The 15,057-nt window shown below is 32.4% G+C and overlaps 1 protein-coding gene across 1 annotated transcript; it reads left to right on the top strand.

Annotated features, from left to right (window-relative positions):
- Positions 1–1,696: 1,696 nt before the first annotated feature.
- Positions 1,697–14,658, top strand: LOC130446193 (uncharacterized). The gene is made up of 4 exons (XM_056782276.1): positions 1,697–2,064; positions 8,792–8,960; positions 9,626–9,916; positions 11,271–14,658. Exons 1-4 carry the CDS (start codon positions 1,954–1,956, stop codon positions 11,573–11,575), a joined length of 876 nt encoding a protein of 291 aa, XP_056638254.1. The 5' UTR covers positions 1,697–1,953; the 3' UTR covers positions 11,576–14,658.
- The last annotated feature ends 399 nt before the right edge of the window (positions 14,659–15,057 follow it).

Genomic DNA, 15,057 nt, shown 5'->3' with positions numbered 1-15,057 from the left:
TCTATTCCTTGATCGCACCTTTCTATTTTTCCCTATTAGTCTTCTTTGCAGAACTAATTTTGGCATCACTCTCTGTCCTTTAATAAACGAGCTTATTGTAGCTTCTCCATAAATTTCCTCCATAGTTCTTCTCTTCCAGCCCTCTTCTGTGTATACTCCTCCGTAGATTCCTCTTAGTATCTTCCTCTCCCATCTTGCCAACATGGCTTCATCTGCCTTTTTTAATATCCATGTCTCACACGCATATGTTGCGGTGGGTCTTACTACCGTTTTATATATTCTTATTTTTGTTTTCCTTGACACGTATTTTGAGTTCATCAGTGATCTTTCTTCTACTCCCTTGTCTTCAATTACTACTCCTAGATACACAAAGTTGGAAACTCTTTCTATATTGTACTCTTTGTGTCTGGTTGTCCTAAATGACAAGTAATTTTCTGTTTTTCTCTGTGTATTCACATGATCATATATTTTGTCTTCTCTTGATTTATTCCTAGTCCAAAATTTGTGGCTTCCTCTCCCAATTTTATTACTGCTTTCTTTAAGTGCTTTTTGGGATTTTGCTATGATAATTACTTCTAAAATCATATTAAATAATACTGTGGGTCAGAGTAGGTCACCTTGTCGGAGTCCTCTATTGACATGACATTCTTCAGACTTACACCCTTTCCATACCACTTCATTTTTTGTTTTATCTCAGGTTAGTCTAACTAACCTGATTATTTTTGCTGGTACGCCTAATTTGCTTAGTGCTGCGTACATGTTGTTCCTATTTATTTTGTCATATGCCTGCTTAAAATCTATAAGCTGGTGATTTGTAATTCTTTTGGGGAGAAAATCTGGTCCATTGTTGACCTATTAGCTCTAAAGCCTGCTTGATATTCCCCTAGTATTTTCTCGACATATTCTTCTAGGCTGTTCTTTATTTTTTCTTTTTTTTCGTTATAACAGGTATCTAACGTTTATAACAGGTATCTAACAATGCAATTCCCTTATAGTTTTCGCAAAGCAGTTTATCACCTTTTTTGGAATCGGACATATTAGTGATTTCCTCCAATCTTGTTCTTGTTGATCGAGCTCTTTGCTTATTGTTTCTTGGTATTTGTTTGTATTTTTAAGCTCTTAAGACTTTCTACACCCTTTTAAAGGGTTGTTATTACATATCGCAAAACAGGTGAGAGACCAGCCAAGGTTTCATCCGAAAACGATCATCGAGGACGCCATCTCTTGGTGATGATAGACACCACGGATGATCCAAAATACCACTGGTGCACAGCAAGAAACTGTAGACCTCGTCATCAGTGAGTGTCTAAAAAATTAGGCAAACCTCACAGTTTGCTTAGTGACGTTGAAAGGCTGAAACCAAAGTGTCTGATTATAGCTTTTCAAGGAACATCGCCCTTTGGTAGTTTTAAACGGTATATGAAGGGCCTATCAGAAGGTTCATGACCTCGTTCACGTAGATATTAAAATGTCTCCCATTGTTTGTACATCATGTTACAAATAGTATCAAATATTAGCACTATTTATAGTACTCTGTGTTTTTCAGTGATTGGTCTTTTTAAATGTAAGTCCATAGCAGGAATAGATTTGACTATTGCCACATTAAAATTGATAAATGCCCCGTATAAGGTCATGTTTATTGACGCTAATAATTTTAATCTCTTATTTTTACAAAAATCTGTGAAAAAAGCCACTTGATTGCTTAATTAAACTACACTTGGTAAACATAGTAATCTTGAGGTCACTGGGACATTATTACGTAATTAAAACATGCTGACATTACTTCATTATTTTAATGTTGATGGACCATAGCCGGACTAGACTCTTAAGTGGTTGAAATTAATTTAAAGAAGCGGATGATTCACAACCACCTACACGTTAATTAGAAGTTTTTGAATAGTTTTCAACGTTTTACCTTAACGTAGTTATCTCACCATTGACAAGTCAAGAACGATGTTGTTGTTTGTGTTTGGTGTTTGTTTTTTTGGAAACGTAGCTGCGGAGGCGTCTTCCAATTATTTTTGCGCAGACATGAATCCCCAACACCACGTTATGATTGATCAGGTAAGGTTCTTATTTCCATTTGTTTGGGTATTTTGATCGGATTTTTTCAAATTTCTTCGATGTTTGTTAATTTTTCATTGTCACATATTCAAAAAATTATTAATTGATGTTTAGTTCAACTACAATAAAAAGTCATTTTGAAATACTAGAAAGAAATTTGTTATTTTTTGAAATATCACCAATATTTGCCTAATAATTTCTCCAAAACGGTTTGATAATGCAATATTGTTGGTATGAAATTTGAAAGCGAATACGTTACACATGATGTGAATCAGTTTTTATGATGTGAAACCTCTTATTAAAAATGTATTACAGAATTTCATTTTTGAAAATTATAAATAAAATGACAAACCTGTGCATTGGAAAGTGTTTTTCAGCAAGAAGCAATAAAAATTAAGCCAATAGAGGGAGGTAGGTAAAAAGGAATGAATAATCACCAATAACAAAATATTTCATAAAGAATATTCTTTTTACATACTGTGTGATCAAAGAACTATAAACTACAAAATCTAGGAACAGATTTTTCCCTGTTTCAAGGGTATTCCCAATAATTTAGGCCTACTACTAGAATAATGAAAGTTGTACTAAATCACATACTGCTCTAAATGAGTGATATGTAATTATAAAAGAGGGAGAAATTATGAAATTTTTCCATATTTCACGATAGTCAACTAAGCCCCACACCGATCACACTGGACAAGAAAAAAATTAGATAGCTTTAAAACGTTTAATCTAGTCATTTAAACTTAAATTAGGTAACAATCTCGGAGATACCCAGCTGTAAATCTGTAAATACTTGTATATTAATACCCCAAAAGTTATCTCAAAACCTACATATGGTAGAGTGTACCAAACTATTAAATTTCAAAGTCAAAATTCACAAAAATCGGTTTTTTGCGTTTTTTTTGTAAATATCTCAGTTCCTATGGGTTTTTTGCTATTTGTATTCATTATGAATATTGTAGAATACAAAATTCTCTACAAATTTTGTTTGAAAAAATTTTTGATACGGAGAACAGTTTTCGAGATAGAGGGCGGACAGCATCATTTCAGGTCAACCGGTGCCTCCGGTCGAAAACGCGCTATATTTAGTTGGTTGTACCAGTTACTCAAGAAAAATTCTTATCAAATCGAAATAACAAAAATATGCTCATCAATATGTTAATTGCAAGCTGCAAATATTACTACTAAACAAGCCAGAGATGATGCGAATGTTATTGTTGAAACTGCAATTGAAGAATCAAAGTCTGAAAAAACTGCATAAACTAAAAAAACTGTAATAGGACACTCGTCATTTTAATTGGGCGTACAATGTCTTACGAACAAGAAGTTATCTTTAAAAAAGTTGGGAAAGGAAATGTAAAAACGCAGATATACTCGACTAAAAGTTTTGATAATTATCCTGATTTCAAAACACATATTTTATTTCTGCACGCATTAAGTAATTGTGACACAACTTCTACGCTTTTTAAAAAGGGAAGCAAATCATTTTTAAAAATTTTTAAGAAACTGATAATCTTAGATGAATTAGCTGCAGCATTTGAGGAAGAAAATCGTTCGGCCCAGAGATTATTAGAGAGTGGAACTCAAACCTTATTTGCAGTCTATAATGCTCTGAAATCTGTGAAAAGTCTCGATCATCTTCGTTATACACATCACGTCAAATCTAAAAAACTTAATAAACTTGTGCAGCTTTCAAATATTCCTCCAACAAGTGCAGCTGCTCATCAACGTTCCAAACGTGTATATTATCAGGTTCAAACTTGGTTAGGGCACAATTTGGAACCCCAGGTATGGGGTTGAGCAATGCGAAACGATTTTTTGGAGCCTATCATGACAATTTTACCACCTGCTCCTGAAGATTTTCTAAATATAATTTTCTGCAACTGAGAGAATGGTTCTGGTTCGCGATGCGGATGCAGGAAAGCGTGCTTGCAATGCTCTTTAGCTGGTAGCCAATGTAATGGGCAAGCTTGTCTCAATCCTCTACCATAACTTGAGAAAAATGTCGTTGAAGACGATAATGAAGACCAGTTTGAAATTTACCAGCAGCCGGAAGACAACAAAAACTTACTGTAATAGCTGGATTAGTTATAAGTTTCGAATTTTAAATAATCATTCAGTACATCTATGAGCTCGGGCTTCCTCCGAGATGTGGAAGGTCACTTTTCAAACTAGATGTGTTAAAGTGAAAACTAGAATAGAAGACATCTATATTTATCTGCCTATCCAATCATTAAATACCCAATAAAGGAAACGATTAGAGTACGCCTTTATTTATTGCACTACCTTGTTTATCTAATTGGCTTAAATAGTACATTTCTACCATACTGAAAGTCATAAATAGCAATGCAATGATCGACTCAGAAGTAGCAGAGATCGATGCATAAAATTTGGCTGTATGGTGTTGAAATAATCGATTTTCCCAGTCGAAACAAGACTTTCATGATCAGAAACTCGCGGAAAATGTCTCTTATATCTATCAACGAAGAAATGGTCCACAAGCTACTGAAGACTTCTGATCCTTTTATCACGAACGTGAGACCCAAATCAAAGAAAAAGCACCAGGAACCAGTGATGCAGCTAAGAGACTGTTAATCTAATTTCCTTTGACTTCATCATGCACAAAATTCTCCAATTTTTGAGCTTCATTGAATTTTTGATTGTTGCGACGAAAATTTCAGAAAGTTTGATCTAGCCTATAGTCTTTCAATTCCTTATTAGTTCTTCGAAATTACAATAAAAACAGTGTATCTTCATGTATTTTTTTCCAGTCGTCGAATGAGAAAAACCCCAGGTTTCTATAGTAATCCTTTCTCGAGATATTGATTTTGTTCCACTATTCGACCCCACTGTGCGACGTCCCACTTGGATTACTTCTCATTATAATCGATTGTTTCCGAGCGGCATCTCATCAAACGTTTAAAGCAGTCGTTGCAGCAAGGAATTTAAAGGGAACGACACAGTTAATGAGCGAATGACACAGCTTGAGTGTCCTTCAACTGAGGTTGGAAGAGAAGCAGTAAAAACCAACCTAGTACCAGTACACGCTGATTTACGGACTCCCTTAGACATTCTGAAGATCGCTATTAAAAATCATTGGGTAAGTTCTATGAAAGTTGTCGAATGATGACACACCAAACAACTCAAATGAAAGCGAAACATTGAAATATAAACAGCTCCTTTCCCTGTCGAAACTATTAGACACATTGTTACTTGTTACATAAAATTTAAATATCTAAACAAGCCGAATATGGAAAATCAATCGAATCGAACGGAATGGCTTGATGTCGAGGTATATAGTGGACAGCTACTACGTATGCATTAGATTTTATTGGAGAAATATCCAGGTTTAGTTACCCGATGCAGATTCTCTTACAACAAGACAATGCTACACATACTGCGAAAGTTACGTAGAATAACTTGGAGGTATTGACTTTTGGAGGAACTTCATAAGGTGGTTACTATCGCAACACACATTGTTGGACCCATTGAAGCACCGCGTCGCCAAGTGCTAACCCATTATTAATTAGTGCTTCAAAATAATTTGTGAATCGTCCACCTCACCGAGAACGTACCCCCTTTCCATACAAAAAAACAAGAGTTACCACCACCACAGTGGTTTCTTTTAAACTTTATTTGAGGGAGACCGATGAATATTTGTCGCCAAGGTAATTTACTTGAATGTCGTAAAGGGTTGCTACTAATGACATGTTTTCTTCACTACCTACCTGCATCTGTTGATAAGGAACAATATGTTTATGGTTATTGGGCATATACCTCCCCATATATCTCAAATCTGAAATCAAGAAAAGCTATTTCAAGTGCAAAAGAAGACAAGAGAAAATAAGAGCGAAATGCTTTCAAACATATTTTGTAGAACTTCGGCAACGAATTTGCCACCAACTCTTACAACTACTGATGTTGGCTGCAGTAGAAAAAACAGTTGCCGCAAAATCCTTCCAGTTCCGATTCCTAGATTCTATACAAGAAGTGCATGAAGTGCTCCGCAGTGCATGTGGTGAACGCAATAAAGATGAACATTCTCATTCTGCGCACTTTTTTACTATTCACGGATTCCAAAATGGCCATTAAGTTCCACTATTTTTTTGTTGGTACTTAGTTTGTTTTTACATTTTTGTATTGAAATATTTGAGTCATTATTCGAAAAGATTTCATTTCATAAAAATGTCACAAAGAACATCGGTTATATTTGGGAAAAAAACGAAAGATATGACAACAATGTGGATATAATCATAACTTTGATGAGATTAAAAAAATCCTTTAATACCATATTTTACAAAATTAGCTGAGGCCGTTTTCGAAATAATTGAAATGATCCCTATTTACAAGTCATACTGTATAAACAAATTGAGGACTGAAACAAAAGCAATCATCTAAAAAAATTACATAAATGGACAGACCTCTGGACTTAGTATTAAATTATCTCGTTTCCTTTATAAATTAAATGATATAATTTCTTAATGATTGGTATTAAGAAGTGTCCTGTCGGAGTCAAAAAATTACTATGCAAGCATAAAAAGTGGACAAAACAAAGTTGATTCATACCAATAATAATAAGCGATTGTAGTTAATTAATTGGATGAAATTATTAATTATTTGTTACGGTTTCATTAAATAGATAAGTCATTTTAAAGTCTAATTCAATTGATCCCGAGGGAGCACCATTCATAAATGCAGGCTGCATCCTAATTCGGGGGAAAATTAGCAACGATGCCGATGGAATAAATGTACCAACTGCATTAATGCAACATAAAGCTGTAACATTCGATCTTCTTTCAACTGATGATATTTTAATAACCCTACCTTTTCTTTTAGGGGTCATAATGGCAATTATTCAGTTTAGGTTGCATACGCCCGATTTGATTGAAATTTTAATATGTTGTCGAGAAAATTATGCTGATTAATTTAATACATACATATAGGGCATGGAAATTTTTCCTTCACATACTTTTTCGAGGTTGAAAATTTAGATAGGTTAGGTTAGGTTAAGTTAGGTTAGGTTAGTTTAGTTTAGGTTAGGTTAGGCTCATACTCAAAATATTAAGCGACTTAGATCTCATTATCGTCAGTATTTTGGGGAATTTCTATTCAACTAAAATTGAAGCATTTATTGAAGAAATGTCACGAATGTATCCAATAGAAATTGATAATTATTTGTACGTGTAAATAAATGATTATTGTTAGAAATTGATTTGTGTCATTACATTAGTCGTAACCAATTATATTTAATGTTGGAGTGTTGAAGAGGATTGGGGCAGGGGGGTTGTGTTAAAAGATAGTCTAAATGTTTAACAGACCCCCCGCCCCTAATCCTCTCCAACATCAAGTATTTGCGAAATATCAACCATTCAAGATAGTGTACATTTTCCAGTGCTTAAACCATAAAAACTTTTTAGACATAAAAAACTGTATAACATACTGAAATTTCAAGGAAATCAGGCATCAACCTAAACTATTTTTGGTTTTTTATTAGGAACTGTGGAAATTCCTGTTTCATCACAATTGTAGCTTTGGTTACCAGAGTAGTTATACTTTTGTCTTAGGTCTTTTCTCACAAAATTCTTTTCTAGCTCTCTCTCTCTCTCTCTGTCTCATAGCTCTAGTTTTAGGTAGCTAAAGTTCGCTATTCGCCATCTTAGCGACTTCCTACCCACTCTTACCCTAATCAAATTATATCTAATAACTATTTAGTTCTGAATCCTTCATGCCTTTTTCACCTCACAGTTAACATTCTAATTCAACTTTGATTAATACTTTTGATCCTAGTCTTCATACTTGCGCCAACCAAATATTTGAGCTATGTTTGTTTTACTATATGTTCCTCATTTATATTGACCGATTGTTTTTCTTCTTCCTCACCATCCTCACTTTTTTACTAAAACAAAATTCTCTCCTTTCCTTGTCATTTCAATTTCTTATCACCTCTATATTATTGATGATATTTTATAGGTTATCATCTGCGTCTGCATTGTTGATGGTCTTTTTTTATATTTATCTTTATAATGTGTCTTATTGCCTCTTCGTTCGTAGTTTTCTTTTATTTGTATATATTTTTTTCACCAAACTATGGAATATGTTTTCTCTACATATTATCAGTTTAAGATTTATTCCTTTCTTCCATTTCATTACCTCTTTTATCACTATCTCTTACTTTCACTAACTTTGGCTACTGAATCATTTTCTTCTTCTATCAATTGCTGATTCAGTTTTTCCTCAAATGAACTTGTTTATATTCATTTCTAATGTTTCTGCTCCTCTACATATTTTCTTTATTTATTTTATATATTTTTTTGTTTGCAAACACCTGTTAATTTGTACTTCATTTCTGAATATCTTTTTCCTTTATTATCCTTTTCAATTCGGCGCTTTCGCTACCATATTTCGGCATTCTTTATTATACCAGTCTTTTTTGTTCACCTTTGGTTCCCTATATTGCTCTATTTTGTTTTCACATCATCAAATTCTTGCTTCTTGTGCGATTTTTCTATCAAATCAATCTTTATTTTGACATGGTCTTTCCGATTGCAATTTGGTGCTAGTGCATGCAAGCTGCAATGCTAGGGAGAAATCTAGTCATTTCTTCTAAACAAACAAGCAATATTCATGGTATGCAATATTTTGACCTTCCAGACTTTTTAGTAATTGTGTTCGTTATTAAAGAGCTGCCATCAAAATCTGTTGCTTTGATGATTCTCTTTTTCAGTTGATGGGTATGTGGTTCGGTATAGAAAAAATAAATCACCTAGATGAAGTTTTTCATACTAAAACAGAGTTTTCCTGTCCAATAATACACATATCAGAAGACAGGGATGCAACTTCAACATTTAATCCGTTATATTCAAATTATAACTATGGATATAACTATGGGAGAGGTAGGATAAGAAAATAAAATCAAAATATAATAAACTAAAAATGAAATTAATCAGCTACATATACCCGAATTTATATACTAGCAGCCGAAAGATCCCAATTATTAGTCTGTATTATTAGTAACAATAGATGAATTCTGCTTTATTTATGATTTATTTCAGTTCAAATATTGTGCAACAATCGTAAAAACGTATTTTCACTTCAAACACTTGATATTGTCTACGTGAAAATTTTCACTCTGAAACCAATAACAGTAATAGCATATGTAACAGTTCTGTGTCAAAAGAAAACTTTAAATAATGACTTAGGGCCAATTTTACAACCTAGAGTAAAAATGGAGATTAAACTAAGGCTTAAACTATGGTTTAAACTCTAGTTTAAACCAATAATAAACAAGATTGATTTATTTTACAGGTGACAGTTAAGCAGACATTTTTCTGATAATAGAAAGCAATATTTTGAGTTATATTATAATATTATGAATGAAACTTGTATGTTTTATATAGCGATAAATAAATGACTAATTTCGTTTTTAGTTTGTTATATTACAATAATTTTGAACATTTATAGTCAAATCGATATTTAAAAGATATATTTTGGACATAGAATTTATAATCCGTACTTATGTTGCGATTACCATAATTGGGGACATTAATGATGATTGCAGCACACGGTTACGGCTCTGTAACGGATAAACCGATTTCTGCAATCACCGATAGAGCTACAGTAAATGAAATACGACGAAGAGTCTACGAAGACGCCGAATACGACCGACAAACGACATACGGAAACTATCCGTATAACAAAAAACAACATTTATATGATTTAAAACAAATGGCAGGCAATGTCAAATATTTGAGAGTCATCTGGGACGAAAATGGGGAAAGCACTGAGTATCGAGTTAGATATAATGTTAGTAGATCTGGTTTTTGGATTACTTCTGGACCTGAAAACGGAGGTGAGTGTTTAGTTCTATTAGCATATGTAGCCATGAGTCTATACCTCGCCTTCTTAATTTAGCTAACACGACTACTATATTGCGTATACTAAATACTAGATAGGTAAAACAACTTGAATAATTAATTCTAAAATACAAAAATCACCAAAAACACAAAATCAAAAGTTTTTGAGAACAGTAAATCTTGCAACACCGAAGCGATGCCACACGATTGCCAACGCTTGAAATAGAATTTTTTCTAATACACGAGAAATGATTTCACTCACACTTTATACGTTTTAATTGTGTTCTGTAGCTGCAGTTGTACCAACGTTTATAAATTTATAAATATAAATTATTGTTATATTTACATCTACGATTTTCTACATCCATTCTTTCTTATTTGTTGGCATTTTTGACACACCAACACATTAGATTTGTTTTTCTTCTCTTGTTAATGTAAATAGGGATACCAAGTGTGTAGCAGAATTTAATAGCTGCCCATTTTCCAAAATAATAACATTACATTTCTTTTGGGTAACAAATCAAAACAAAATAACACATCATCTAGTTTTAAAGTTTTTGTTGTTTCAAATGTATTCTAGATATCCAAGCATGCTTCTCCAAGAATATTCCACTGTAAAGCTACTTTTATCTTTTCGTCCTCAGTGCTTTTTCCTGAAGCTAAAAGAAATATTCCAAATCTTTACTTCAATTATTGCCATCCATGTGGCTCCTGTACATTAAACGCTTCCGGGGGCTTGAATTAATTCATTTTCACTACACTTTCGATACTTTGGCACGATTTTCTTATTTTCAACTTTTTTTTTTATTTTTGAAGCGATTTTCGACTTCACTTCTGAGAACATGTTTTGTTGTCTATTGTTCAATTTCTCGTTTTTATATGTTTTATTAAAACTATTTATTTACTAGTAGTTTTACTTATTAGTATGTACTTTCATTGTCAGGTTTACCAGCTACAATGTTTTTTTTCACTGTCCTCTTTTCTTCTTTTTTTATCTTTTGACGGGACCAAAACTAAATAACTAAAAATGCACACAACTTAGAACTATGGAACAATAACACGCATATATACATCCTTAACTCAAATAAGTTTTCAGATTATAATCTAAACTAAAAGTTGTTGGGTGGGTTTTCCTCGATCAATGAAATTATCAAATTCAGTATAATGTTCAACTACGTTCACAATTGCTTTTTACCATTCCTCGTAAGTCTAAATTCGCGAGTCTGCTCTTCCATTCTCTGACTGCTCAATTTCTGTCTTGATCCATATCCCTCTCTCACACTTTTATTCATTTCATATCAATATCATGAAAAATATTGTGTGTTAGCTCTTAATTCCTTCAAATTTCAGGAGCTTCATTGGATCCTCAATACAGTCACTTTGGCGGAACTATTCAAGTTGTGAAAGCAGTAGGAAACCACATGGTTTTAACTTTTTGCCATCAATTACCTGATAGACAACTTTATTCCATTTTGCTATCTAGGGAATTGAAATTAGAAAATGTAGAGATTCATGGGGTTCACAATATGCTCAACAGAAAAGGTTTACGTACTAATTCAGTTAAAAAAACCTGCAATAGCAGTAGCAATAACAGAATTAACGTATTAATTTTCGTACCATTATTTATATTTTCGTTATTTACACTCAGGTTTTAGTCGTTAAAAATTAAAGTAGCATTAGAATGTAAGAAGGATAAGAGCAGAACAGATTTAAGAACTGTTCAGTAGTAGAGAAAATAAAATTCCACTTGTAATGTCAAGAAAACAAAATTAATCGAATAGCATATATGTAATACTTCTATATGGACAGTGGAAGCTGTTCCGACTAAAGAAGACAGAATGGCAACGATTTCTCTATCGTCCAAGGTTCCAGCTCGGTTCTGCGCATTCTCAAGCATGCGCAGTATAGATAAAGTGCCTCGAACGAGAGAGAAAATGAATATTATCGGCACTGTAACATAGGGACTTTTTTCCCATACCAACTGTCCATATAGGAGTATTACATATATGTCTAATAGTGATGAGGTGGAGACCTTCACAAACAAAGAAAAAAAGAAGAAGCAATAGTTGACAATTTGAATCAAATAGGAAGTGTAACCACAAAACTAAAGCATTTTAAAAATGTTATTAAAAAAGTCATTTCCGGGATTACGTCACAATCAGCCATCATATTGTCTTGGGATTAAAATATTGCGTTATATACATTCAAATTAGTGATTTTTTTTAATATATTCATTTCATTAAAAAAAGCGCTAGCAATACTCGAAATGACTTATTCAATGAAAATTAACTAGGTAAAAAAATGCTCAGCTGTAGCTATAAATTATAGTTTGAAAACCGCTCGTGCAGATATATAGATTATATCTTTGTTCGCAGGTCAATTTAGAATCGATTCCGAATCAGTTGGTAAGTTAGAATCGCTGTAATGCGCATGCTTGATTACGAACCTATTCACAATGGTTGATTTAACGTGAACTTAATCAATAATTAACGGACTCGATGTGACCGAACATAGAACTGTTTTTATTCAGTAGGGTACTAACCGCAAATGACAATTTTGAAAGTATCCATGCAATCGGCGCCTAAACCGATTCGGAATCTAAACCACGAACAAAGCTATTAGCATTGTTCATTGGACAGTTTAGAATCGATTCCGGATGAGTTGGTAACAAATTTAGAATCGGTTTAATGCGCATGCTTAATTACGAATCTATAGCTGGTGATTGATTTACCGCGAACGTAATTAATGAATAACGGAATGTAAGTGACCACCCGCAGTAAACCAAAAGAATGTCTTATAATTTGTGAGAGCAGAGATAATAATATTGTGTAATACCTATAGCGACAATTATTGTTTCTAATGTGTTTTTCAACGCAAAATTACCAAATTATAGGTTAGAAACTGTGAAAATTGAATTAATTTAAGCCCCCGAATTCAGAGGTTTAATTTAATGATAGTTTGAAGCATTGCACCCTCACGGTGCAAGTAACCATAATTTATTAAGTTCTAAATGCACCATTATCGTGAATAGATTGATTCTAGTGTCGATTAGAAACATTTTGGTTAAACGACTAAAATTACGGTTTAAGTTATACTTTACCATACCCGGTAAATTAAGCTGACTGTCATTGTCCCTAAATTATTTTTGTCTAAATTAATGAAATTTGGGTAAAATATTTCCTTTTATTTATGATTTTTCAATTACTGAATGATACAGAAGTTTTTTTACCGTAATTGCAGGAAATAAAATTATTAATTCTTTAGATTTCATATCATATTTCTACACAGTTTCAAGTGTATTTGTTCTCATATTTATTATTCTTATCTCATTTGGTATATATGTATATATATAAATTTTAATATCAAGTAAAGTGACTACAAAACCATTTACCACTTGGTCCCACAATATTACAATTAAAAACAGAGTTTTTTTCTGTAAACCCTTTAAACTGTTAAGTATTTGTTATTATATATTAATTATATCAATTATCATGAATTATCACTTAATTTCTCTATTTTTTATTTGTATATATCCTCATACTTCACTGTGTCATTTTTTTTCCTTTTTTGTTCTGTTCCTGTTCCTCTAAGTCAGTATCTTATTAAAAAGTTACATTGCGAGCACATCTTTAATCATTTGATCTTCCTTTTTCAGACTTTTTTATCATTTTATCGCTTTTTTTTGTACACGTGGCATCATTTTTCGACTAAATTCATTATTAGGTACAGCTAAAACCAACAAAATACACCAAAACTACAAGTTTTGAATTTGCACTTCATGAATGATGAACTGTTTTATACTGTACTAGCATTCTGAACATACTGTTTAAACCACCACTACACCAATACTCACAATAACACTGTCTGGCGAGCGTTTCGAATTAGTTATGAACAATGTAATTGTGAATGGTGGTGTAAACATTGTGTTCAGTATGAATTTCACCAACAGTTCCAAAAATTCCAACTTCACTGTACTAGCAAAGCAGATATGAAGTTTTAAATAAATATGAAGATTTAAATAATCCTTCTTGACCCACATCAATTAAACTTATAATTCACGAAAAACTCTGTATATTTTTCAAAAATTCTTTAATGGGTATCTGAATTACGATAGAAATAAAAATGCTCTACCATTAGTATGAAATATCCATGAGAATAGATCCACCGACAGTCGTTTCCTTCCAAATAGTTGAGCATGTTTACAGTAAAAACTTACTCTTTAAGCTTCATATGGATAAATCTATTATGTGCAAAAAAATAAATCATTTTCCTCTAAATTTGTTTCAGACCTATCGTACTCAAATGATTTTTTACCCTTGTTAGGTTAAAATATGAAAACAGAATAAAGACTTGACTCCCCTCAGCTTAATTGTGACTTATCTCGTTTAAACAGCTTTGATTTTGATAATACTTTTCGAATTTGATTTGTGAATATCGTTTTATCATCAAAAATAGTTAATATTATATATAAATAATATCAAACCAAATAGTTTGAGTACCGCAGCTTTTATTCAAAAGAAGTAGTTTATGCCTGGCTATTATTACCATTATTTAAGACACCAAAATATATAATCGACAATTATTATTGCGAATAATTGAAAAATATTTTTCCATGAAAAAATTTGCATGTAGGAAAGATACCTCGCAAGGAATATAAACTTATACTGAATATAATGTAAATAAAGTTTTAAATATTGTTGAATAAACCATTTTAAGTAAAAACTGTTGGTCATATTTTATTTATAACAACCTTTTTTGGTATTGGGGACCCATATACTGTAGAAAACATAATGGAAATAAAAATGAGGTTGAAACTTACTTCAAGCTATGAATTTTTATTCATATATTATGAAATGTATCGATTAAGAGGTTGAGTATTCAGTATTCAGTATTCTGCATTCAAGTCTCTGACACTAGTTTTTTTTTCATATTTTGCCTCCATGTTATTTTTAATTTGATTTTCCCAAACTTTTCAGAAAGTATCCAATTCTGTACAGAAATTCGTTCGATTAGCGTATTCAACTGGTTTGCACACCTTTTACCATAAATCTGCAGGAATCTATGTGATGATTCACTGACACCTAGAAGATTAATTGTGACCCCTCTTTTATATAATTTCCAAGTACTTTCTAGGAAA

Source organism: Diorhabda sublineata, chromosome 1, assembly GCF_026230105.1.
Source record: "Diorhabda sublineata isolate icDioSubl1.1 chromosome 1, icDioSubl1.1, whole genome shotgun sequence".
NCBI classification, from domain to species: Eukaryota; Metazoa; Arthropoda; class Insecta; order Coleoptera; family Chrysomelidae; genus Diorhabda; species Diorhabda sublineata.
Note: the sequence above shows the minus strand (reverse complement) of the source record. Positions and strands in the feature narration are given on the sequence as shown.

What these genes read in the sequence shown, in the direction of transcription:
- LOC130446193 (XM_056782276.1), top strand. Translation starts at nt 1,954, where the DNA reads ATGTTGTTGTTTGTGTTTGGTGTTTGTTTTTTTGGAAACGTAGCTGCG. An exon ending in TGGATATAACTATGGGAGAG is followed by an intron (nt 8,961 to 9,625) that starts GTAGGATAAGAA and finishes TGATGATTGCAG; the next exon opens with CACACGGTTACGGCTCTGTA. An exon ending in TTCTGGACCTGAAAACGGAG is followed by an intron (nt 9,917 to 11,270) that starts GTGAGTGTTTAG and finishes TTCAAATTTCAG; the next exon opens with GAGCTTCATTGGATCCTCAA.